The sequence below is a fragment of the Diabrotica undecimpunctata genome, chromosome 5 (assembly GCF_040954645.1).
Source record: "Diabrotica undecimpunctata isolate CICGRU chromosome 5, icDiaUnde3, whole genome shotgun sequence".
NCBI lineage: Eukaryota > Metazoa > Arthropoda > Insecta > Coleoptera > Chrysomelidae > Diabrotica > Diabrotica undecimpunctata.
Window position 1 is genome coordinate 138,794,679 of NC_092807.1, and position 24,761 is coordinate 138,819,439.

The window sequence follows — 24,761 nt, forward strand, 5'->3', positions numbered from 1 at the left end:
TTCTGCCATACTTGGAATTTTCCTACATCTAACGGTTCGTGAGAAAAATTTCCACTTGGATGTCTGTATTTGCTGAAAATTTCGTGAAAATTAAAAGTGTATATTTTGTTTGAAATTTGCATTATTTCGATTAAGGGTGACTTGCTGTTTACAAAGCAATTAATATGTGGCTAGAAATTATGCACGGTTTTGCCGGAAAATCGAAAAAACTGTAGACCATTGGATTTTTATCAAATTTCGTTAATCGGCTATGTTGGCGTCAATTTTGGTCCGAGAGTCAAGCGAATACACATTTCCTACATAAAATTGGCCGCTCGTTCTTCTGCCATACTCAGAATTTTCCTACATCTAACGGTTCGTGAGAAAAATTTCCACTTGGAAGTCTGTATTTGCTGAAAATTTCGTGAAAATTAAAAGTGTATATTTTGTTTGAAATTTGAATTATTTCGATTAAGTGTGACTTGCTGATTAATAAAATCTAAGCATGTGGCAAAAAATTATGCACCGTTTTTGCCGGAAAACCGAAAAAACTGTAGATATTTTAATTTGATTTTTTCCTCTTTTCCGGCAAACTGCGGTTAAGGGATCAGAAAAAAAACACATGTTTGGAATAAGCTGGACCAAGTGCATGTTCCAAAACATTAAACAAAATTTTTTTTTTGGAAAATTTGGAAAAAATTTTGAAAGGGGGGTACCCTTGGATTTTTATCAAATTTGGTTAATCGGGCTATATTGGCGTCAATTTTGGTCCGAGAGTCAAGCGAATGCACATTTCCTACATACAATTGGCCGCTCGTTCTTCTGCCATACTCAGAATTTTCCTACATCTAACGGTTCGTGAGAAAAATTTCCACTTGGATGTCTGTATTTGCTGAAAATTTCGTGAAAAATTAAAAGTGTATATTTTGTTTGAAATTTGAATTATTTCGATTAAGTGTGACTTGCTGATTAAAAAAATTTAAGCATGTGGCAAAAAATTATGCCCCGTTTTGCCGGAAAACCGAAAAACTGTAGATTTTTTTAATTCGATTTTTCCTCTTTTCCGGCAAACTGGGGTTAAGGGATCAGAAAAAAACACATGTTTGGAATAAGCTGGACTAAGTGCATGTACCAAAACATTAAACAAAATTTCTTTTTTTTTGGAAAATTTGGAAAAAATTTTGAAAGGGGGGTACCCTTGGATTTTTATCAAATTTGGTTAATTGGCTATATTGGCGTCAATGTTGGTTCGAGAGTCAAGCGAATGCACATTTCCTACATAAAATTGGCCGCTCGTTCTTCTGCCATACTCAGAATTTTCCTACATCTAACGGTTCGTGAGAAATTTTTCCACTTGGATGTCGACCATTGGATTTTTATCAAATTTCGTTAATCGGCTATGTTGGCGTCAATTTTGGTCTGAGAGTCAAGCGAATACACATTTCCTACATAAAATTGGCCGCTCGTTCTTCTGCCATACTCAGAATTTTCCTACATCTAACGGTTCGTGAGAGAAATTTCCACTTGGATGTCTGTATTTGCTGAAAATTTCGTGAAAATTAAAGTGTATATTTTGTTTGAAATTTGAATTATTTCGATTAAGTGTGACTTGCTGATTAAAAAAATCTAAGCATGTGGCAAAAATTATGCACCGTTTTGCCGGAAAACCGAAAAAAACTGTAGATTTTTTTAATTCGATTTTTCCTCTTTTCCGGCAAACTGGGGTTAAGGGATCAGAAAAAAACACATATTTGGAATAAGCTGGACCAAGTGCATGTACCAAAACATTAAACAAAATTTTTTTTTTGGAAAATTTTGGAAAAAATTTTGAAAGGGGTACCCTTGGATTTTTATCAAATTTGGTTAATCGGCTATATTGGCGTCAATTTTGGTCCGAGAGTCAAGCGAATGCACATTTCCTACATAAAATTGGCCGCTCGTTCTTCTGCCATACTCAGAATTTTCCTACATCTAACGGTTCGTGAGAAAAATTTCCACTTGGATGTCTGTATTTGCTGAAAATTTCGTGAAAATTAAAAGTGTATATTTTGTTGGAAATTTGAATTATTTCGATTAAGTGTGACTTGCTGAATAAAAACAATCTAAGCATGTGGCAAAAAATTATGCCCCGTTTTGCCGGAAAACCGAAAAAACTGTAGATTTTTTTAATCGATTTTTCCTCTTTTCCAGCAAACTGGGGTTAAGGGATCAGAAAAAAACACATGTTTGGAATAAGCTGGACCAAGTGCATGTACCAAAACATTAAACAAAATTTTTTTTTTTTTGGAAAATTTGGAAAAATTTTGAAAGGGGGTACCCTTGGATTTTTATTAAATTTGGTTAATTGGCTATATTGGCGTCAATGTTGGTTCGAGAGTCAAGCGAATGCACATTTCCTACATAAAATTGGCCGCTCGTTCTTCTGCCATACTCAGAATTTTCCTACATCTAACGATTCGTGAGAAAAATTTCCACTTGGATGTCTGTATTTGCTGAAAATTTCGTGAAAATTAAAAGTGTATATTTTGTTTGAAATTTGAATTATTTCGATTAAGTGTGACTTGCTGATTTAAAAAATCTAAGCATGTGGCAAAAAATTATGCACCGTTTTGCCGGAAAACCGAAAAACTGTAGATTTTTTAATTCGATTTTTCCTCTTTTCCGGCAAACTGGGGTTAAGGGATCAGAAAAAAACACATGTTTGGAATAAGCTAAACCAAGTGCATGTACCAAACATTAAACAAAATTTTTTTTTTTGGAAAATTTGGAAAAAATTTTGAAAGGGGGGTACCCTTGGATTTTATCAAATTTGGTTAATCGGCTATGTTGGCGTCAATTTTGGTCCGAGAGTCAAGCGAATGCACATTTCCTACATAAAATTGGCCGCTCGTTCTTCTGCCATACTCAGAATTTTCCTACATCTAACGGTTCGTGAGAAAAATTTCCACTTGGATGTCTGTATTTGCTGAAAATTTCGTGAAAATTAAAAGTGTATATTTTGTTTGAAATTTGAATTATTTCGATTAAGGGTGACTTGCTGATTAAAAAACTCTAAACACTTGGCCACAATTTATGCACCGTTTTGCCGGAAAATCGAAAAAACTGTAGATTTTTTAATTCGATTTTTCCTCTTTTCCGGCAAACTGGGGTTAAGGGATCAGAAAAAAACACATGTTTGGAATAAGCTAAACCAAGTGCATGTACCAAAACATTAAACAAAATTTTTTTTTTTTGGAAAATTTGGAAAAATTTTGAAAGGGGATACCCTTGGATTTTTATCAATTTGGTTAATCGGCTATATTTGGCGTCAATTTTGGTCCGAGAGTCAAGCGAATGCACATTTCCTACATACAATTGGCCGCTCGTTCTTCTGCCATACTCAGAATTTTCCTACATCTAACGGTTCGTGAGAAAAATTTCCACTTGGATGTCTGTATTTGCTGAAAATTTCGTGAAATTAAAAGTGTATATTTTGTTTGAAATTTGAATTATTTCGATTAAGGGTGAGTTGCTGTTTAAAAAGCAATTAACATGTGGCTAGAAATTATGCACGGTTTTGCCGGAAAATCTAAAAAACTGTAGACCATTGGATTTTTATCAAATTTCGTTAATCAACTATATTGGCGTCAATTTTGGCCCGAGAGTCAAGCGAATACACATTTCCTACATAAAATTGGCCGCTCGTTCTTCTGCCAGACTTGGAATTTTCCTACATCTAACGGGTTCGTGAGAAAAATTTCCACTTGGATGTCTGTATTTGCTGAAAATTTCGTGAAAATTAAAAGTGTATATTTTGTTTGAAATTTGAATTATTTCGATTAAGTGTGACTTGCTGATTAATAAAATTTAAGCATGTGGCAAAAAAATTATGCCCCGTTTTGCCGGAAAACCGAAAAAACTGTAGATTTTTTTTTATTCGATTTTTCCTCTTTTCCGGCAAACTGGGGGTTAAGGGATCAGAAAAAAACACATGTTTGGAATAAGCTGGACTAAGTGCATGTACCAAAACATTAAACAAAATTTTTTTTTTTTGGAAAATTTGGAAAAAATTTTGAAAGGGGGTACCCTTGGATTTTTATCAAATTTGGTTAATTGGCTATATTGGCGTCAATGTTGGTTCGAGAGTCAAGCGAATGCACATTTCCTACATAAAATTGGCCGCTCGTTCTTCTGCCATACTCAGAATTTTCCTACATAACGGTTCGTGAGAGAAATTTCCACTTGGATGTCTGTATTTGCTGAAAATTTCGTGAAAATTAAAAGTGTATATTTTGTTTGAAATTTGAATTATTTCGATTAAGGGTGACTTGCTGATTAAAAAACTCTAAACACTTGGCCACAATTTATGCACCGTTTTGCCGGAAAATCGAAAAAACTGTAGACCATTGGATTTTTATCAAATTTCGTTAATCGGCTATGTTGGCGTCAATTTTGGTCCGAGAGTCAAGCGAATACACATTTCCTACATAAAATTGGCCGCTCGTTCTTCTGCCATACTTAGAATTTTCCTAAATCTAACGGTTCGTGAGAAAAATTTCCACTTGGATGTCTGTATTTGCTGAAAATTTCGTGAAAATTAAAAGTGTATATTTTGTTTGAAATTTGAATTATTTCGATTAAGGGTGAGTTGCTGTTTAAAAAGCAATTAACATGTGGCTAGAAATTATGCACGGTTTTGCCGAAAATCGAAAAAACTGTAGACCATTGGATTTTTATCAAATTTCGTTAATCGGCTATGTTGGCGTCAATTTTGGTCCGAGAGTCAAGCGAATACACATTTCCTACATAAAATTGGCCGCTCGTTCTTCTGCCATACTCAGAATTTTCCTACATCTAACGGTTCGTGAGAAAAATTTCCACTTGGATGTCTGTATTTGCTGAAAGTTTCGTGAAAATTAAAAGTGTATATTTTGTTTGAAATTTGAATTATTTCGATTAAGGGTGACTTGCTGTTTAAAAAGCAATTAACATGTGGCTAGAAATTATGCACCATTTTGCCGGAAAATCGAAAAAACTGTAGACCATTATATTTTTATCAAATTTCGTTAATCGGCTATGTTGGCGTCAATTTTGGTCCGAGAGTCAAGCGAATACACATTTGCTACATAAAATTGGCCGCTCGTTCTTCTGCCATACTCAGAATTTTCCTACATCTAACGGTTCGTGAGAAAAATTTCCACTTGGATGTCTGTATTTGCTGAAAATTTCGTGAAAATTAAAAGTGTATATTCTGTTTGAAATTTGAATTATTTCGATTAAGTGTGACTTGCTGATTTAAAAAATCTAAGCATGTGACAAAAAATTATGCACCGTTTTGCCGGAAAACCGAAAAAACTGTAGATTTTTTAATTCGATTTTTCCTGTTTTCCGGCAAACTGGGGTTAAGGGATCAGAAAAAAACACATGTTTGGAATAAGCTAAACCAAGTGCATGTACCAAAACATTAAACAAAATTTTTTTTTTGGAAAATTTGGAAAAAATTTTGAAAGGGGGTACCCTTGGATTTTTATCAAATTTGGTTAATCGGCTATATTGGCGTCAATTTTGGTCCGAGAGTCAAGCGAATGCACATTTCCTACATAAAATTGGCCGCTCGTTCTTCTGCCATACTCAGAATTTTCCTACATCTAACGGTTCGTGAGAAAATTTTCCACTTGGATGTCGACCATTGGATTTTTATCAAATTTCGTTAATCGGCTATGTTGGCGTCAATTTTGGTCTGAGAGTCAAGCGAATACACATTTCCTACATAAAATTGGCCGCTCGTTCTTCTGCCATACTCAGAATTTTCCTACATCTAACGGTTCGTGAGAGAAATTTCCACTTGGATGTCTGTATTTGCTGAAAATTTCGTGAAAATTAAAAGTGTATATTTTGTTTGAAATTTGAATTATTTCGATTAAGTGTGACTTGCTGATTAAAAAAATCTAAGCATGTGGCAAAAAATTATGCACCGTTTTGCCGGAAAACCGAAAAAACTGTAGATTTTTTTAATTCGATTTTTCCTCTTTTCCGGCAAACTGGGGTTAAGGGATCAGAAAAAAACACATATTTGGAATAAGCTGGACCAAGTGCATGTACCAAAACATTAAACAAAATTTTTTTTTTGGAAAATTTGGAAAAAATTTTGAAAGGGGGTACCCTTGGATTTTTATCAAATTTGGTTAATCGGCTATATTGGCGTCAATTTTGGTCCGAGAGTCAAGCGAATGCACATTTCCTACATAAAATTGGCCGCTCGTTCTTCTGCCATACTCAGAATTTTCCTACATCTAACGGTTCGTGAGAAAAATTTCCACTTGGATGTCTGTATTTGCTGAAAATTTCGTGAAAATTAAAAGTGTATATTTTGTTTGAAATTTGAATTATTTCGATTAAGTGTGACTTGCTGAATAAAAAAATCTAAGCATGTGGCAAAAAATTATGCCCCGTTTTGCCGGAAAACCGAAAAAACTGTAGATTTTTTTAATTCGATTTTTCCTCTTTTCCAGCAAACTGGGGTTAAGGGATCAGAAAAAAACACATGTTTGGAATAAGCTGGACCAAGTGCATGTACCAAAACATTAAACAAAATTTTTTTTTTTTGGAAAATTTGGAAAAAATTTTGAAAGGGGGTACCCTTGGATTTTTATTAAATTTGGTTAATTGGCTATATTGGCGTCAATGTTGGTTCGAGAGTCAAGCGAATGCACATTTCCTACATAAAATTGGCCGCTCGTTCTTCTGCCATATTCAGAATTTTCCTACATCTAACGATTCGTGAGAAAAATTTCCACTTGGATGTCTGTATTTGCTGAAAATTTCGTGAAAATTAAAAGTGTATATTTTGTTTGAAATTTGAATTATTTAAATTAAAGGTGACTTGCTGATTAAAAAAATCTAAACACGTGGCCAGAAATTATGCACCGTTTTGCCGGAAAATCGAAAAAACTGTAGATCATTATATTGTTATCAAATTTCGTTAAAGTATATTTAATAACAAGATGTATACATATGTGGCAACATTAAACCTGTGCAGAATATTAATATGGTGCGCAAACGCGCTTGACTTCTTTTTCCAGATGAATTAATATTGGTCATTTTACAATATTTTATAATTTAACAACGAAAAGATAATTGGTATTTACAATTGGTTTATCCATTTTATATAACTAAGGCTATTTCGTATTTTGATAACATTTTTCTCTTCTTACTTTTTATAACCTTTTTTTCAATTTATTTTAACATTTGTACACTTTTCGTATGTTTCCGTAATAAAAAACAGGAAAATTTTGCCTTTCAGGCTATGTCCAAAAAAAATTCGCATTTTTAGCGACCCTTACTAATATAAACAAATACTGCTTTTTGTTTAGGATCCAGTTTTCTGCGTACTACTGAGTGGATACGTATACTTCAACTTCTATATTAATTATTCGTGTCATGTTGTCAAACGTCTTCAAATCGTCGTTTTATAATATTAATAATATCCTTTATTATCTGCTCTTAGAATTTCTGAATTTGAACATCTATAAAAAAGTGCTTCTGGTATTCACAAGGCGTTTTTGAAGTCAAACTCAGTGTACCCTGTCCTCTGTTGACATTTATTATTAATTCGCCGTTGAATTACGTTTAGGGGCGCCTTGAGCACCTGGCTTATTAAATAAATAATCGATGATCTTCACAGCACCTGACATCGTGCTTCTTTGAAATTGAGACGAATATTTATTTCATTCAATCAGATAGTATTTGCTTAGTATTGCATATTTTATATAGGTGTTGATTGTTGAAGACTTTAAATATTTCCGCATTTATGTTATAGGGACCAAGAGCCTTATTTTTATTATTATTACTATTTTTTTAACATGAAATATTCTTAGAACATTTATTTGAATTGAATGGGAGAACAGTCAGCAAAAGCTTTGGTTATGATGTTTCAGATGTTATGCTCTGTCTTTCGATCACAATAACAAACATATTCTTTTTCAATACTTTAGGTTTAGAAGGCAACTATTATCCTACTACCACCACAGCTTACATTCAAGACAATAACATCCGCCTCAGTCTTTTAGTCAACCACGCTCAGGGCAGTTCCAGTTGGCAGCCAGGCTTTCTAGAAGTTATGCTTGACAGAAGAACATTATATGATGATTCCAGGGGAATGGGCGAAGGATTAGTCGATAACCGAAAAACTGTTAGTAAATACTGGTTATTGGTAGAAGACATATCACAAGTTAAGTCTGACAGTAAGCCGCAACCTAAAAGGTTTGATAATGGAGACGATCCGTATGGAAAGGAAGATGTTGTTAGGTAAGTGTTGGAAAAAGAAGTAATAATATACTGCTTAGTTATTTGTTCAATACGTTTTGTTGTTTTTAATAGATAATATTATTCAATGTAATGTCCCCGAACTTGCAATACCCTTATTTAAGTAATCATATATGTAGTATATGAATTCTATAAAGTGAGAATCCGAAAAACTTTCAAAAAAATGCTTTCACACGAATACATTTTATTTAAGAATAGCCAAAAGTCATGGAAAGCTAAATCTGGCGTATAAGGATTTCCGCAATAAATAATATTTATTTTTCTCTTGTATATTAGTTTTTTCACCTATTGCGACATCCAGCTGATCCAAAATAATCAGAAGCTTATTTATTTACCAATTTGAAGATAATCCATAAGCAAAATTCCGTTTGTATTCCAAAAAAATACATATTTAATTGGTTAATTTCTGTGTCCTAACTCGTTTCGAGCCGAGGTACCTGGTCCACATAACTCCTCAGCCTCTTATTTTGATTGGGGATAACGATGGTAAACTCGTCTGATCCATAGTAATAAAACAGTGAACAAAACCCTTTTTATCCGTTCTGAAATGATTCAAATATTGCTTTTGTTATCTATTGTATGTAGGTACCTATTCTACGTACAGGATCCTGAAACCCAAAACTTAAGTCAAATACTGTTCACACTGCCTAAGGAAATCCTGAGGACTTCTACGAAATATTTCTTGGTTAATCGACGATCTTTTAAAACTATATTCTTTTTTTGGTTAAAAACCAAAACTAAACTATATTCAAAATATACTTACGAGAAAGCCTTGACTACATGGAAAAGAAAATGCGAAGGCATGGGAGTACCGGTACGGAACGAATACCTATATACGTTAAGCTTTGCAGAGGATCAAGTACCAAGACGACCTCAGCTACATGATGAAGAAAATACAAGAAGAAGATACCAAGGCTGGCCTAGATATTAACTTCTCGAAAACAGAGTACCTATCTACAAGTGAAGAAGACATAGAAGATCTACAGATTGATGACAACGTAACAATCAAAGGAAAGGATAAATTCAAATACTTGGGGTTTATAATCACGAAAAAGGCAACAACAGAGGAAGAAATTATACAAGGATTAGGACAAACAAGAACAGCAATCCGACAACTTAACTCAGTATGGTGGGATAGACACCTAAATATGAAGACAAAAACACAGATTTATAAAACATTAGTGCGAAGTATTATGACATATGGGGCTGAAAATTGGATTATAAACAAGAAAACAGCAGTAAGATAGTAGCAACAGAGATTAAATGCCTGCGAAGATGCTGCAGAGTAACAAGAATGGATAGAAGTAATGACGAAATAAAGCAAAGGAAATCAATAGAAACAGACATACTAACATATATAGAAAAAAGACTAAAGTGGTATGGACATGTAAGAAGAACTAGCGACAGCAGATGGATAAAGAGAATAACCGAATGGAGCCCCATAGGAAGGAGGAAAAGAGGACGACCCCGAAAATCCTGGAGGAACGAAGTAGACGACGCCATGAGTAAGAGAGGCTTAAACGATGTAGAATGGGACAATGGAAACGGTTGAGCGAGGGAAGGCAGTGAATACTGTAGAATCTCTGAATATATGTATATATATATATATATATATATATATATATATATATATATATATATACATATATAGGAATATTTCTTAGTATAAGTATTTAGCATAGTTTTATTCATTAGTTGCGCCACTGCAAGATACCACTTAAACAATATGCTTAAGTCGCTATAAGAGAGACGGGATTCAGGGGCGAAGGGGACAGGAGATATGTAGACGAGAGCACACATTCCTCATTCCTCCTGAGCTAAACGGGATTCGATTTTTGTCGCCCGAACTGAGTAGACTTAAATTATCGTGCACGCCGAAAAAGACGAAAGACGAAACCAATTAATGACGGGGTTGTTCGATATTTTAATTCGCAGACAATTATTATCCGTAATTTTGTGTACATGTAAATAACATCATTACAGTTTATTTTATGTAATAAAGACTTCTCGCATAGATCGCGGACTTTTACTATAACGTTAATTCCTCTTCAAATAATAAAAGAATTTAATTAGACCTACATATATATATATATATATATATATATATATATATATATATATATATATATATTGGTAATGTTGATACACTTGTTGGGAGTCGTTCACGTAAATAGTCTTTAATATCTTTACGTCATCTGTTTCGTGTTCTACTTGAAGGTGAAGAATCTTTAGTTGCCGTTAATACTCGTTCATGAATTTGTGTTGGTGCTACAATCTTCTTCTTTCCATGTTTCCATTAAGTTTGTTGATGGCAGCTCGGAAAAGAGATGGGTTGGTAACCATTCCCTTGGGTTTCTAACTCATGGCGTTCTTCTTCGACCTGGCCCTCTTCTTCCATTTGTCTTGCCGTATTACAAAATTGGGTATATTATATTTCTCTGGGTGGCACATAACATGGACAAAATATTCCAGTTTGAGATTTTTAACTGTTTCGGAGAGTCTGTTAGACAATACAACATGTAAACTTTTTAAATTTTATTAAAATCTATAGAACAAATAATAAATAAACTAGCAGACCAACTCGACATCGAGTTTTTTAAATGAAATTTTTATTTTGCGAGAATAATTAAGAGATCAATACAATTAATATAAGCAAGAATATACATAACATTCATCAATAATAATGCAAGTAAAAAAAAAAGTGATTATGGAAGTCGACCTCAAAACCGGAACGCAATTTTTAGTTCATCAAATGTCGACATGGATATCATTTAGTGGTTAATTTTGCATGCTGATCACGAATCCGGTGTCAGATTTGCTCTATCTTGAAGTTTTATGCGCGTTTCGGGTCACTTCCGGTGTCGGATCGCAACCGGAAGTACATATTTAGATTCGTCTCGACGAGACCTTTCGATCCATATATACATTGTGGGGTCTAAAACTTAAAGTAAATTTTAACTTCCGGTCATCTCAAAACCGGAAGTGAATTTTTGTACCAAAAGTATATCTTGACAATCTCATACGTAATACTAATAATATTCCGAAAAAATATTTTAATTATCTAATATGGTTTTTGAGTAAAGTGGTGGACAAGAAAAGGGCTTAGCGTTTTAGTATATAAGATAATAAAATTACTTTGTTCAATTTTAAAAATACAGAAATCCTAGTATGAAGCTTCTCGCTAGTCTACAGCTCCGTCTACTGTACCACTTCTTTTTATTTAAAAACAGTAACTCTGTCCATATATTAATTTGCCATATTTTTTTCGAAATTAAAGAAATTACATAAGTTTTCTTTGTCTACCAAGGCCTGGTCTAGAAACCGGCAATTATTACAGATTATTCAACATTTGCTACGTTTCAAGATGTATATGCAGTATGTTCTGTTATCGAACTTCAGATCCTGTATAAACATTTGTACAAACATAAATCAACAAATCTGAAAATTCGAATTATCTCATAAATTTGTTATATTTTACAGATCCTTCAATTTACCAACAGAACCACCTACTACCGTAAAACAAGACGTATTTTCCCGACCATCTCTGTACAGCAACCATCTTTCAAATTCTCTCATCTATCCAGCCAGCATTTTCATCGTGGACTCTGGTCATCAATCAACAATGAACCATTCTCTGAAATTAATAAACAAACCATTCCCATGTGATACGCACTTATTAACTCTCCGCACCCAACCAGATCCTATTTACTCCCAGTTTCCTTCCTCCAGCGCTTTAATGGTCCTACACAGGCAAGGTCACGATTGCGCAGTAGGAGGAAATTATACTTGTGATGTAGATAAGTTTGCGAAAGACTTAAATTTTGAATTTGTGAGTGTGAAAGAAATGGAATTGAAGACTTTAACGGGTTTAGACACAATTTCAAGTTTACACAGTTTCGGTGAAGTTTATTTGGAACCTTTGTCTCTAAAGACTCTTAATGTTACTTTTGGCTAATTTCATTTTTTCGGTGTTGTTTTTGGGGCATTTGTTTTAAAAATAAATTTTCACTTTAAAATATTATCCAAATTAAATAAACAAATGAACAAAAATATGTTAGGCACGTTTAAATACTATAATATAAAATAGATTTAAAAAAGAACAGTGTTTCATGTATAGCACATTAGACTTATCTATAAAAGTAATTGTATTTGAAATCTAAAAATTTGTACTTTCGGAGTTAATCATATTTTTACAAAGTTTACCGGGGACAACACAAGCTTATTTGTATCATACATTGTGAACTAAATTACTAAGAAGTAAAGAAGTACTTTAGTTCACTACGTATGGTACACTATACAGAGTGGCCCAAAAGTCTGGAAACGGTCTATTATCTCGTAAATTGCTAGTCATAATTGTACAAAATTTGAGGTACACTTATTTTGGGATACGCAGATTTTATATTTGATATTTGCAATGTTGCCAGATTTGCCGTTTCTCTTATATTATTAGTACTTTGGTTTTTCAAATTCATCACCCTGTATATTCAGTCATTATTGGAATCTCCTATTCAAAACGAGTTCAACCATATGTAACACTTATGATTTTATGTAGTCTGGAAGGTCTTAAATACATAAAACAGAAGTCTGGCAACACCTAATTGTCTGTTGTAATTTTTAATACTAACTATTTTCAACTACATTAAAACGTAACAATCGATAGATTGCAACATGTTTTTAATATAATGGTTACTTTATCAAGTGTTCAAAATGTGCTCCATTTGTGAGTTGACAGTACCCTAATCGATGGTAGAATGCGTCTCCCACATTTCTCCATGATTGTCTAGAAATTATTCGAGATTCATCGATAATTCGTTGCCTTAGCTCTGCAAGACTTGCTGGTTTAGTTTTGTAAACTGAATTTTTCAAGTATCCTCTATAAAAATAATCTTTAGGATTGAAATCAGGTGAACGTGGAGGCCATTCAATTCTACCTCGTCTACCAATCCATCGTCCGGGAAATATCTCATCTAAATAACGCCGAACATTTACACCAAAATGAGCTGGAGCTCCATCTTGCTGAAACCATATCTGATTAACATTGGCCCCAAACAAGTTTCTCAGTGAAGGTACAATTTTATTTCTAAGTAACATTTCGTAACTGATGATAAATTCCCTTCGATAAAAAATGGCCCAATTAACTGAGTACCTACTAGACCTGACCATACATTTAATTTTTGTGATCTTTGAGTATGGTTTTTACGCTTCCAGTGTGGATTTACGTCACTCCAGTACCTTAAATTATGTCGATTTATACTTCCACTCAGTATAAAGGTTGCTTCATCGGAAAAATATTCTGTTCACGAAATTTTCATCATTTTCAATTTTATCCATCATTACCTCAGTAAACTCTAATCTACGTTCGAAGTCATCTTCACTTTCTTGCAATAAGTTAATTTTGTATGGTTTAAATTTATTCTTACGTAATATACGTAAGACTGAAGACCGACCTACATCATGTACTTGTGCAACCCTGCGTGACGATGTATGTGGATCTTCAACAAAACTTTGCATTATCTAAAGTTTTGTTGTCATTCATAACTCTTTTCGGACTACCAGATCAGTATCTATCTTTTACTTCTCCAAATTCCTCAAATCGCTTTAGAGTTTTTTGTACAGTCGCCTTATGAATAGGAGAACGGTTTGGGAAAGTATCATTGAACAAGTTGGCTACTTCACAATAAGATCTTTTTCTGTCACCGTACCCTCTCATTAGGGTTAAGAGCCATTTGAGAGAAGCAATGTATCTTGCAGAACTTTTCGAAACACAACTACTTTCAGTTTTAGTTAATAATGTAAATGGTGAAAAAATGTCAAAATTACAGCATTCTACATTTAAATATTTAAATTTATTAAAATCTACATATTTTGCACTGTCTTATGTATTTAAGATCTTCCAGACTACATAAAATCATAATTGATACATATAGTTGAACTCGTATTGAACAGGCGATTCCAATAATGAATGAATATACAGGGTTATGAATTTGAAAAACCAAAGTTACTAATAATATAAGAGAAACGACAAATCTGGCAACATTGCAAATATCAAATATGGAATCTCCGTATCCCAAAATAGGTGTACCTCAAATGTTGTAAAATTATGACAAGTAATTTATGACATAATTGGTCGTTTCCAGGCTTTTGGGCCAGTCTATATATTTTTACCATATAAATAAATGTGTTTAAAATATCAAATATCATAAAGGGTAAAGTATATAATGTACACATAAAAAATGTCTTAAATTATATATGCATAAAAAACTAACGTGTAAATAACGGAAGCCCTGTTTGCAACGGATTAACTGCGTTGGAATTTAAAAAACATGCAATCAGATGATAAAATTTATTTTATACGTACCTACGTATAAAATACGTAGGTACGTATAAACGTTAACTTTGAGTTTTATTATTATAGTTTCGGAATGTTTCTCCGACTGCTAATCTACTGAATTGGATAATATTTTAAACAATGGGGTAATAATATAAAAATATCAAAATATTCTTGTAGATAATTGTAAATACCTAGGGACTTTGTTAAATCAGATGTGTAGGTTTTGTAATTTTTTTTATTTATTATTAATAGTTTAATTATTAGTCAATATAATAATTAGTGCTGTAATTTATAAATCAGTCAATCTTGCCACATAAAATTTTAGAAAAAATATCGTTTTAATAGCGGCTTTATTCCAAAACGAAAATTATTCAATGACTTCTCTCTTCTAAATTAAGGTACCTAAGATAAACAGCTAACAGAATGCAAAATCATTTTAATAATTCATTGTTAAAAGTATCTTTTTTTTGTGCCTTGAATATGTTATCAAAGGACATAAGTTTTGATTTTGAAAGATACTTATAATTTTGTTTTATATTGTCAAATTGTTTATAATATATAAATAATTATCATTCAGCCTCCTGCATCTATTATAAAACATAGAATTTCTCCAAAAGTAGCCCTCTTCTGCTGTGAGTTGCTAAAATCTACACCTTCACAACCCTTTGTCAGTCTTGTCAATTCAAAAATAACAATTCACTGTCGAAATAAAAGTAAGAATTGAAAACGCACGTGCCAACTTTATAAAAATAAAAAAGGTTCTTTGTAGCACTGTAGCAGATATTTCACATTAGACCTAAAAATACGATTGACTAAACGTTATAGTGTCCGGAGGAATTAAGAAGAATTAACTCCTTTGAGATTTGGATATACAGAATAGTTTTGAAGACCCTATGGTCGTCTGTGTTGCGAACACCGAAGTATTAAAAATAAAGAATAAAGAAAAAGAAGGTGAAAAAACAATAAAAGAAAAAAAAACTACAATTTATTGAATACATAATGCATGGAGCGGTACACGGCATCTTGGGACTCATAATTCAAGTCAAAATAGGGAGCACAAGGAGTATGGGAAGAAGACGAATATTTTGGTTGACAACCATGAGAAAATGGTATAGTTGCATCTAGAAACAACTCTTTAGAGCAGTTGCTTCGAAAGTTAGAGTGTTATATATACTCTATACAGGATATTCAGAGTACAAAAAGTTAATTGTAATCGAAACATGTACATGATACATATATTAGATGATGATAGTGTAAATATATAAAAAATCACTAAAGACATTCTGTACGATGACATTTACAGAGTGTCTGTAAACATTACCTACTCAGTTAACGTAGATATGCTTCGATTTTGAACCATTGCCAAAGTGCCTACGCAATGACTAACACACACACCCTTTGATGCGCGCTCCCTTGTGTTTATGTCACCTAAATTAATCTCCTATATTAATCTTATACTATACTATTATTAAATCGTTGATCTCATAAATTAACAGATCATATTTTAATTTCTTAGTTTTATTCATAAGAAGGGCAGTGTAAAAAAGACGAGGAGAACCTATGTATAAAAATAGATAGCACAAGCTTTGAGAAATAGATAGATAAATATTTTTAATGAAATTTTAATAATACATTTTTGTTAGCTCCTTTTGTATCACATTTGGTTGTTTTTAATTTTCTCATTAACGTATTAACACAGCTTGCTTTGTACCACAGAAGTTTAGTTGTAAATTTGTAGGTTTACCATGTTAAAAATAGTGTTGACTATGCCTTTCATTTTTTAAAAAGGTAAATAATAGTGTGAAAAATGACATTAAGTTATAAAATTTGAATAATAAAAAAATGGATTTGAAAGATTTAACGTAGCAAACAGAATCATTAATACCAAACTTTCATCATCAAACTATCAAATTATAACGTTAGTGTCACTCTATAAATAAAAAAATAGGACAGAAAAGAGGTATTGGTGTTTTCTCGTAAATCCGTTGCACGTCATCCAATTTGACATTATTTTCGAACACCGTTGCCATATATTGGGGATATAAGAGAATATAGGGGATTCAAAATATCCCCATATAGGGGATTCATCAAAATGTTTTATTATTATTATTATTATTATGAATTCATCTACTACATTCATCTGGGTACATAATCAAAAATTTAAACGATCAAAAATAATGAACTACTTAAAAAAATATCGGTATTTTAATCGTATTCCTATAAACGTGACAAATATTAAATTACTCCTAAACGCATTCAAAGAAATCAAACTAATAGAAGTCGCACTTTCAATTCGATGGTTCTACGTGGAAAACGTTTTTGACACTTTCTGGCTCTAGGATTTATTAAATCAGAACTATGAGTTAGAGATTAAAATTTTACTTAAAATTTTGTGGTATTAGTTACAATACATATCGCAACTCTGTAAACAGTAACGAAATTTACTAAATATCATTTATACTTCATAAATTAAAGGCACATTGGTGTACTGGTTGTTCAATGTTATTTAATTGTAATTAGTGGTTTTTGCACGACTTACTCGTAAATGTTAATGATAGGTGTCGTTAGTAGGGGCTTAGTTAGGAAAATCCTAAACAGCTTTTTGTATTATGATGACGTACAACGGATTGAGAAGAAAAAATGTGTAGTTAGTCTTTCTGGACTATCTGCAGTAAAATTCTCCTGAGTGTGAAACTAAAAAAGTTGCAATTTTTCGTACATTTCGCCTGATATGCTTATATTTTGTAAATGAAGCTGTCAAAAACGGTAGAAAGATTAATCATAGTATAAATCATGTATTATCATGAATATTTATAATCTGTTCGCAATCGAAACGGAGTAATAGCTCAAAATTCACGTCACTGGCGGCACAAACAAAGTATGTAAGTATTTTCATTGAGTCTGTCGCTAAAAATGTGAATTTGTCTGTGTCCACCGGTATTGGGGAAATATAGCAACATCTGACCCTTATTAACAATATCGATTCGTGTTTTAATTCATTTTAAGACTCAGGCGGGCGTACTTTTGGGAGAGTTTGGGGTGTTCATATAAATGATTAATTTTTTTTTGTAACAATTTTAAACCCTGAAAATCTGAAGACAAAATGATTTATTACACACTCATTTTATATTGTGTATGCAAAACAATATTTGTTGTAAAATTACAATCTTTTTTTGTTAGAATTACTTATTAGAATGAAAAAATTAATTTAATTATAAAGATAAGAATTTATTTGAGGTTTAATCCTAATAGGTATTAATCAAAAAGAGATAATAAAAATTATATAATAGTTAGTAGATAATAAAAACAATTCCACATAGTTTCTTGATCTTTTAACATGTTTAATCGCCTTTGGGAATTCTCCTTGGCCACGTGTAATATTTTCTAACAACTTGTGTACGTATTTTAATTGAAATTTCGTATTTTGTCAAGCTATACATAGTTGGGATAAAGTATAGAAACAACTAAATATCTTAGACACAGAATAGTTACTTCCCTACTTCCGGTTTTACCGGAAATACCCTTAACTTATTTAATTTAAATGAGACACCCTGTATATATTTTGCAGATTTTACAAGAACTTGTTATTCCTAATTCATTCATACCAAGTTTGATAGAAAAAATTTGTTAAAACAAATCACTTTACATGTAAAGAATAGACTTAAAATTTACTTACTAAGACTAATGGGAATAATAATTAAAAAAATTACTTTAAATTGTTCAAAACACTCACAAAAGTTCACATCCACACATTGTGTAAGCCTATTAATTTATTTACTAGCCTAATAGTAGTAAAAACGCAAACTCGTGTCTTAACTCGATGGACAAGAGGCTCCGTGGCGCAGTCTGGGGAAATTTTGACGTCATATACATGTAAAGGATAGGAGCAAACGCTGCAATTTCAGTAGATCTGGGGAACTTTTATTTATCGATTCTTTAACTGTAAAGTGATTTATTTCCCGTATAACAAATTTTCTCTGCCAAACTTGGTAGGCATGAATTAGGAATACCTAGTTTTTTAAAATCTGCAAAAATGTACAGAGTGTTCCATTTAAATTAAATAATTTCAAGGTATTTCCGATGAAACCGGAAGTAGATTAGTATCAAAAAATATGGCGTCAGATGCGTTATGTGTCATTGTACTTGCATGCAAAGTTTCATGAATGGTGTCTTTTTTGTTTCAAAGATATTTGGTTGGTTCCATACTTTATCCCAATTCTGTATATATTTTAACTTGTGTCCATATCGGTTCAAAAAGGTTTAGTTGGCAGTGGTAGGGAGGAAAACACACAATATCAATATCATGTGTTTTTGTAAATTCATCCACTGCATAACGTCTAGGGGCTTATTTAATTTTACAATTTGTAACAAAATTCAATTTTTACAGTTTTTCTGTAAATTTAATGTTTCTGTCAGTAAGCCACTTCGAAGAACCACCTTCTAAAAACCTGTTATCTCTTCCAATACGTGTTAGTATTATTTCCTATCATGTTTTGCGCACTTAAATTTCGATTATCATAGAGTTTCCCAGGGTCTGTCCTATTTTAGGGTGTTGGTTTCTTTTTTAAAATAAAATTCGTGCTTACACCTGCCATATTACTTGTCTTTTCATTAGTATCGCCAACAGAAACCGAAGGATGTTCCATTCTTAAGAAATTATGAACATTGCTTATAATTACTTTCTGATTAACCGATAATACACACTTTTTTAAACGTTTGATAGATGTCAACTTTGACCACACTGCATTTTTTATATATAACCTCAACTAAATACTTCTTATTATAATATAAAATTAATCAAAATTCTCAAAAATAAATGACTTCTCACTGATCAAAACACTAACTGAAAGTGCCTGTATACATACCTTATAAATTCGCCCCTTTGTTTTCATTCTTGTTTTTAGCAATTACCTACAACCACAGCAGTAGTAATTTCTAAGAGGTTGATGATAACTAACGATTTACGCTTAGATTATAGATTTCTAAAATCTAAGGCTTTACCCAATTTAAGTTTAATTTTTATACATTAAGTAATCTATCTGTTAATCTATATAATAGTCACTTATATAGATTAACAAGAAACAACTGAAAAAAACATAAAGTAGGTCGAAAAAATACCATTACCTATTCGAAACAAATATTTTTAAATGCCCGTTTTATGTACTTCATAAATAATAAAATATGCCCCCACACCTGAAACTGCCTTCTTTTACAATATTATTACTCCGTTGCGATTTGTAAAATACTCTAGATGGACAATGTTAAAACAGTCTTTTCTTTATTTTGTAGAATTAACTTGGGAAAGAAAATGTTCTACTGTTTAATGCTGCTTACCTTTAACCACTTTTTTTTTTAATTTTTAACATTTGGAAATCTTTTATCTTAAATTCTACCGTTTGCTATAGAATATGAGTTTACATTAAGATCATACCTACTTATATTTATTTAGCAACATTTTCTACATTATTTCTTTATAATAATAAAATAGCACCTAGCTGGCGAAATTTAAATAATGTAGAATAAAAATATCAGCGCTAGTTTTTTATATTATAAAGCTTTTAAAAATTGGTACTTTGAATATTTTTTATAATAAAATAATTTTAGAAATCCTTTTTGAATACCACTATAGTCGAGGAGTACTTGCTCTGTAAACCTAAACCTTCCATAACTCTGAATGATTTGCATTGTTGTGTTCTTTGCGTTTTATGTACTAGTTTATTAGATGTAAATTAAGTTAAAGAAGTCGTTTGTATGTGCTCGATTTAATATTGGTAATTTTTATTACTTTTATATTCCTTGTGAAATTTTACTAAAAACCCTTATTTAAATCTCAGAATTTGTCAAGAAACTTTGGCATCAGGAAATTTCATCTAGACGACATAACTTATTTAAGCTACTAACGTTGAATGCATATGTCTGACTCAAAGTTTAAATATAAATATTGAAAATCTAATATAATCTCAATTGGATAAAAGTCTTTTTGAATGGCCATGAAACTTTCTTATATAAGTCAGTTAAGTTTTTAAATTCTTCCAAATAGCACCTGTAAGTCACGTGCAATAGTACAAACCATGGTTCATTGGTTACCATTCTTAATATCTTAGAACAAAATCTTTCGATGTTGGAGTTGGATGCTGAACTCCGTAGTTGAATTCTATTTAGCCAGATATGTTTAGAACGGTATTAAAGATTAAATCATTACATTGGTGTCAGAAGTGGGATATTTAAATACATTGTGTGAAAATGGCTACGATTAACGAATTAAAAATAACGGTCTTACGCCGCGAATTACGTACCTTTCTGATGTTAGGTTACTAATAGTATGACGAACTCGACTAGCTATTATTTTTAGCAAAGAATATTCTAGTTGATCTTTTTAGTTCTTAAGTTATTATATTAATGAACGTTTTGACGGATGACGGCCAAAATGTACGTAACTTTCGTTTGTTAGTTATTTTCTCCGTGATTATGCTTGGTAGATTATTTTTGATTTGGGATTTCACTTACTTTTAGACTAGACTGCCAGACTATATCTTGTATCGGTCTGGTAAGGCAACATAACATTCTTAGCGGTTTAAATTTTTGCCTTCCTTTTGAAATTCTGCCATTCATTTCCATATTCTTTGTGTCAGTTCTCTTATATTTTCACTCTTAAATATATAAACAAACCCTTTTAACTTTCTAAATCTGTAGTCAATACTCCGTACTTTATTTTACCGTTACTTCTAGGTAACTTTATGATATCTATATTTTGTCTCTTTTTGTCTTATGTTCTTCTTTATGTGCCATCTTCTACTAAAGATTGGTGACCAATATATGATATGCTTCTCTATTTTGTGCCGCATATTATGTTTGCAGCTTCTGGTATTTGAAACTTTTCTGGGAGGTTTCTCAGCCAAGATTTTTTCTTTCTACCTAATCCTCTCATGCCTTTAATCTTGCCTTTCACTGTAAGTTGCAGTAGGCTCTATTTGTCATTCTGAAACACGTAACCTAGGTATGATGCTTTCTTCCTTTTAAAAGTTATTAACAATTCCGTCTCTATACTTATTCATCTTAACACCTCTGTATTGGTGACTTTGTCCATCCAAGGGGCAGCCACATTTTCAAAGATTCCAATTTTTTTATACTTGCTGCTTTTAACGTCAATCTTTCTATTCCGTAAAGCAGCGTGGGAAGTATGTAACATTTCGTGGCGCATCGGGTGGTAACGCTAAGATTGTGGTTACTTAAGAGTTTTCCTATGTTTATGGATTTTGGTGCTTCCTGTGTAACCGTCCTTGTGATTATTTTTGTGTGTCCAAGTTTTGCGTTGCATTTATTGTTAGATCACTTAAATCAATGAACGGAAAAAATGATTTATTTCAGAAAAATTGGAAAAACCGTGTGCATAGAAGAAAATTACTTATTGTCTCTAATCTGGATTCAAACCTTTTATTTTTTTAATAAACATTCTTCCAGCTAACCATAAAAACATAATTGTGTTTTAGAGATCCTTTCTAGCTGCTGCTGTTTGCCTCTGGGTACATTAAATACTTTAATCATTATTGCCAACAGTTACATGTTCCTGTCTTTTAAATAAACTATATACAAGTGTAGCGATAAGTCGCACTTCATGATTTGAAATTTATAAGACCATTGATTTATTGTTTGTCTGTCATCATCATCAGTTGGCGCTGCAGCCCTTCATGAATCTTGGCCTACTTCAAAACATTCCTCCATCCTTCTTGACATAGAAAGTTCTCTATTTTGACCGGTATATGTCTTGTATACACTACTCTTATAATAGTTTGTCTGGTTCGTCTCCTTGTGGTTTTGATTATTCTGTCCATTCAAATATTAAAAAGTAATGGACCCAGACTCTCTTCTTGTTTGATTTCTTCTTCCATTCCAAGGTGGCGTGATCTTGGGCATTTTAACTGCATAACCTCATATTTTCATACATACTTTTGGTAACATTTATGATTTCTAGTTAGCCTTCAGGGCGAATAAATCTTTGGCCTTTTACATACTAAGCAAAAAACAAAACACTAAACTTGAAAAGGCCATAAGGGATTAGCAAGAAAGGTAATTGTAATACTCGTATTACTATGTTTTAATCAGTCTAGTGATTTATCTGTATATAAACAAATATTTCAAAACAAGGGTGTTTAGTAAAATAGTCAGTTATTATATATGTGCAATAAACATTTCCCTCCCGCTAAGAATTAGTAATATGTGTTATTATCTAGCAAAGTGATTTGAAAAATATGTTCTGATAATTGTATAATCTATCTAGAGACTTGTTTGTTGTAACAGAAAAAAATTGAAAGATGTTATTGGAAACATTTATTGTGATGTTTAATTTTAGCAGAAAATATTTAAAAAAAAATAGTTATATTTGTACCATTAGAGATCTATGACTGATAAACTGGTCTCTATATTGTGAATTTAAAAACTATTGGGTGTAGATTTTTGTGAAATTTATTTTTATTTTTACAAATAAAGTTTTATTGATTTTTCTAGTCTTTTATTGAAGTAACTCAATCACACAGTTTTTAATTATTTAAATTATGTGCCCATAAATACTTCTATAGCAGAAAGTTTCTTCTTCGAACGGATCACGCCGCTCCAAAATGGCTCCTACAATTCTGTAATCCAGAAGGACAGATGGCCAGATGGATAGAACCATTACGAGAATATGATTACAAGATCAAACACACGGCTGATCCACTTTCGAGACAGCCATGCGGTGCAAATTTTAATCACTGTTTTAAATTAGATAAACGACTTTGCCCCGTGGGACGAAACTCCGTCATTGTGGCAGCATCAACAGCTACAATACGCTCAAGCAGATGGTCCATGTATAGAGATTTGTATTGGATGCGTCGAAGTGAGAGACCTTTTTGGCAAGACATTAGTGCATGTAGTGCATATAATCCTTTTTGGCAAGACATTGGTGCATGTAGTCCAGAAGTCAAGTACTACTGGAGCCAATGGAATTGCCTCGTACTAAAAGATGATCTTCTGTACAGAACCATGATGATGATACAGAATCTAAGCTTTCGTTGATTGTACCTAAAAGTAAAGTGTTAGTAGTATTGCGTCAGTTGCATGACGGTGCATCAGCTGGATACTTTGGTATTACGAAGACTCTGCAAAAGGTTCGAGAACGGTTCTATTGGGTGAACTGTAAAGATGATGTAAGAAGATAGTGCCGGAAATGTGAACTTTGTGCAACCAGTAATGGTCTAGTTGGTAAAAAGGGAGCACTCATGAAACAATAAAATGTTGGTAGTCATATGGAAAGAGTAGCAATAGACATTGCAGGTCCATTTCCAGAAACATATGATGGAAATAAATATATCTTGGTAGCTATGGATTATTTTACGAAATGGACTGAGGCATATGCGACACCAAACCAAGAGGCTGTTACCGTTGCAGAGGTATTTGTTAAAGAGTTCTTCAGCCAATTTGGAGGTCCACTTTTATTAAGGACTGGCTCGAGTCAACCCTCTTCCAAAACGTCTGCAAATTGATTGATGTCAATAAGGCAAGAACGACGTTTCTACATCCTCAATCAGATAAAATGGTCGAGAGGATGAACCGAACGATGAGTAAACACCTATCCAAAGTTGTATCCAAACATCAAAGAGATTGGGACCAGCACATTCATTTATTCCTAATGGTCTACCGCTCGGCCGTGAATAAAAATACAGGAGAGACTTCAACCTCTTCAACTTCATCCGTCTGATGTTGCCTGACAAGCGAACTCTTGAACTTGTCTGACACATCCAGTTAGCCAGTGACAGAATGAAAGATCAATATGATTCTCGATGCAAGAATGAAAGCTTTGAAGTAGGTGATCTTGTCTAGTTTTATAATCCACAATGTCGTCGAGGCTTGTTTCATAAATAACAAAGACAATGGGAAAGTTCTTATGAAATGAAAACAGAATAAACAAAAACTCTGGTCAATTTGGGAGTAACATCCTTAATAAGTGATACAAAAGAGATTTTAGGAATATTGTTAGTCAATGAATGGGAATCAGAGATAACTTTCGTAGCACCTGTATTTTGAGGAGTGTTTGAGTGTGTTACGTATAACAGAGGATGTGTTGAAGATGATTTTTCTGAGTAAGGATTCGGGGTAAGAATGATCTAGGAAT

At 32.6% G+C, this 24,761-nt stretch overlaps 1 protein-coding gene across 1 annotated transcript in view; it reads left to right on the forward strand.

Moving 5' to 3' along the window:
* Positions 1–23,114, forward strand: part of alpha-Man-IIb (alpha-Mannosidase class II b) — a 219,654-nt gene extending 196,540 nt beyond the window's left edge. Inside the window, exons 12-13 of the mRNA XM_072532813.1 lie at positions 7,953–8,265; positions 11,764–23,114. Of these exons, the coding sequence (XP_072388914.1) occupies positions 7,953–8,265; positions 11,764–12,238 (788 nt within the window). The 3' untranslated portion in view covers positions 12,239–23,114. The remainder of the gene's footprint in view (positions 1–7,952; positions 8,266–11,763) is intronic.
* Positions 23,115–24,761: the final 1,647 nt, after the last annotated feature.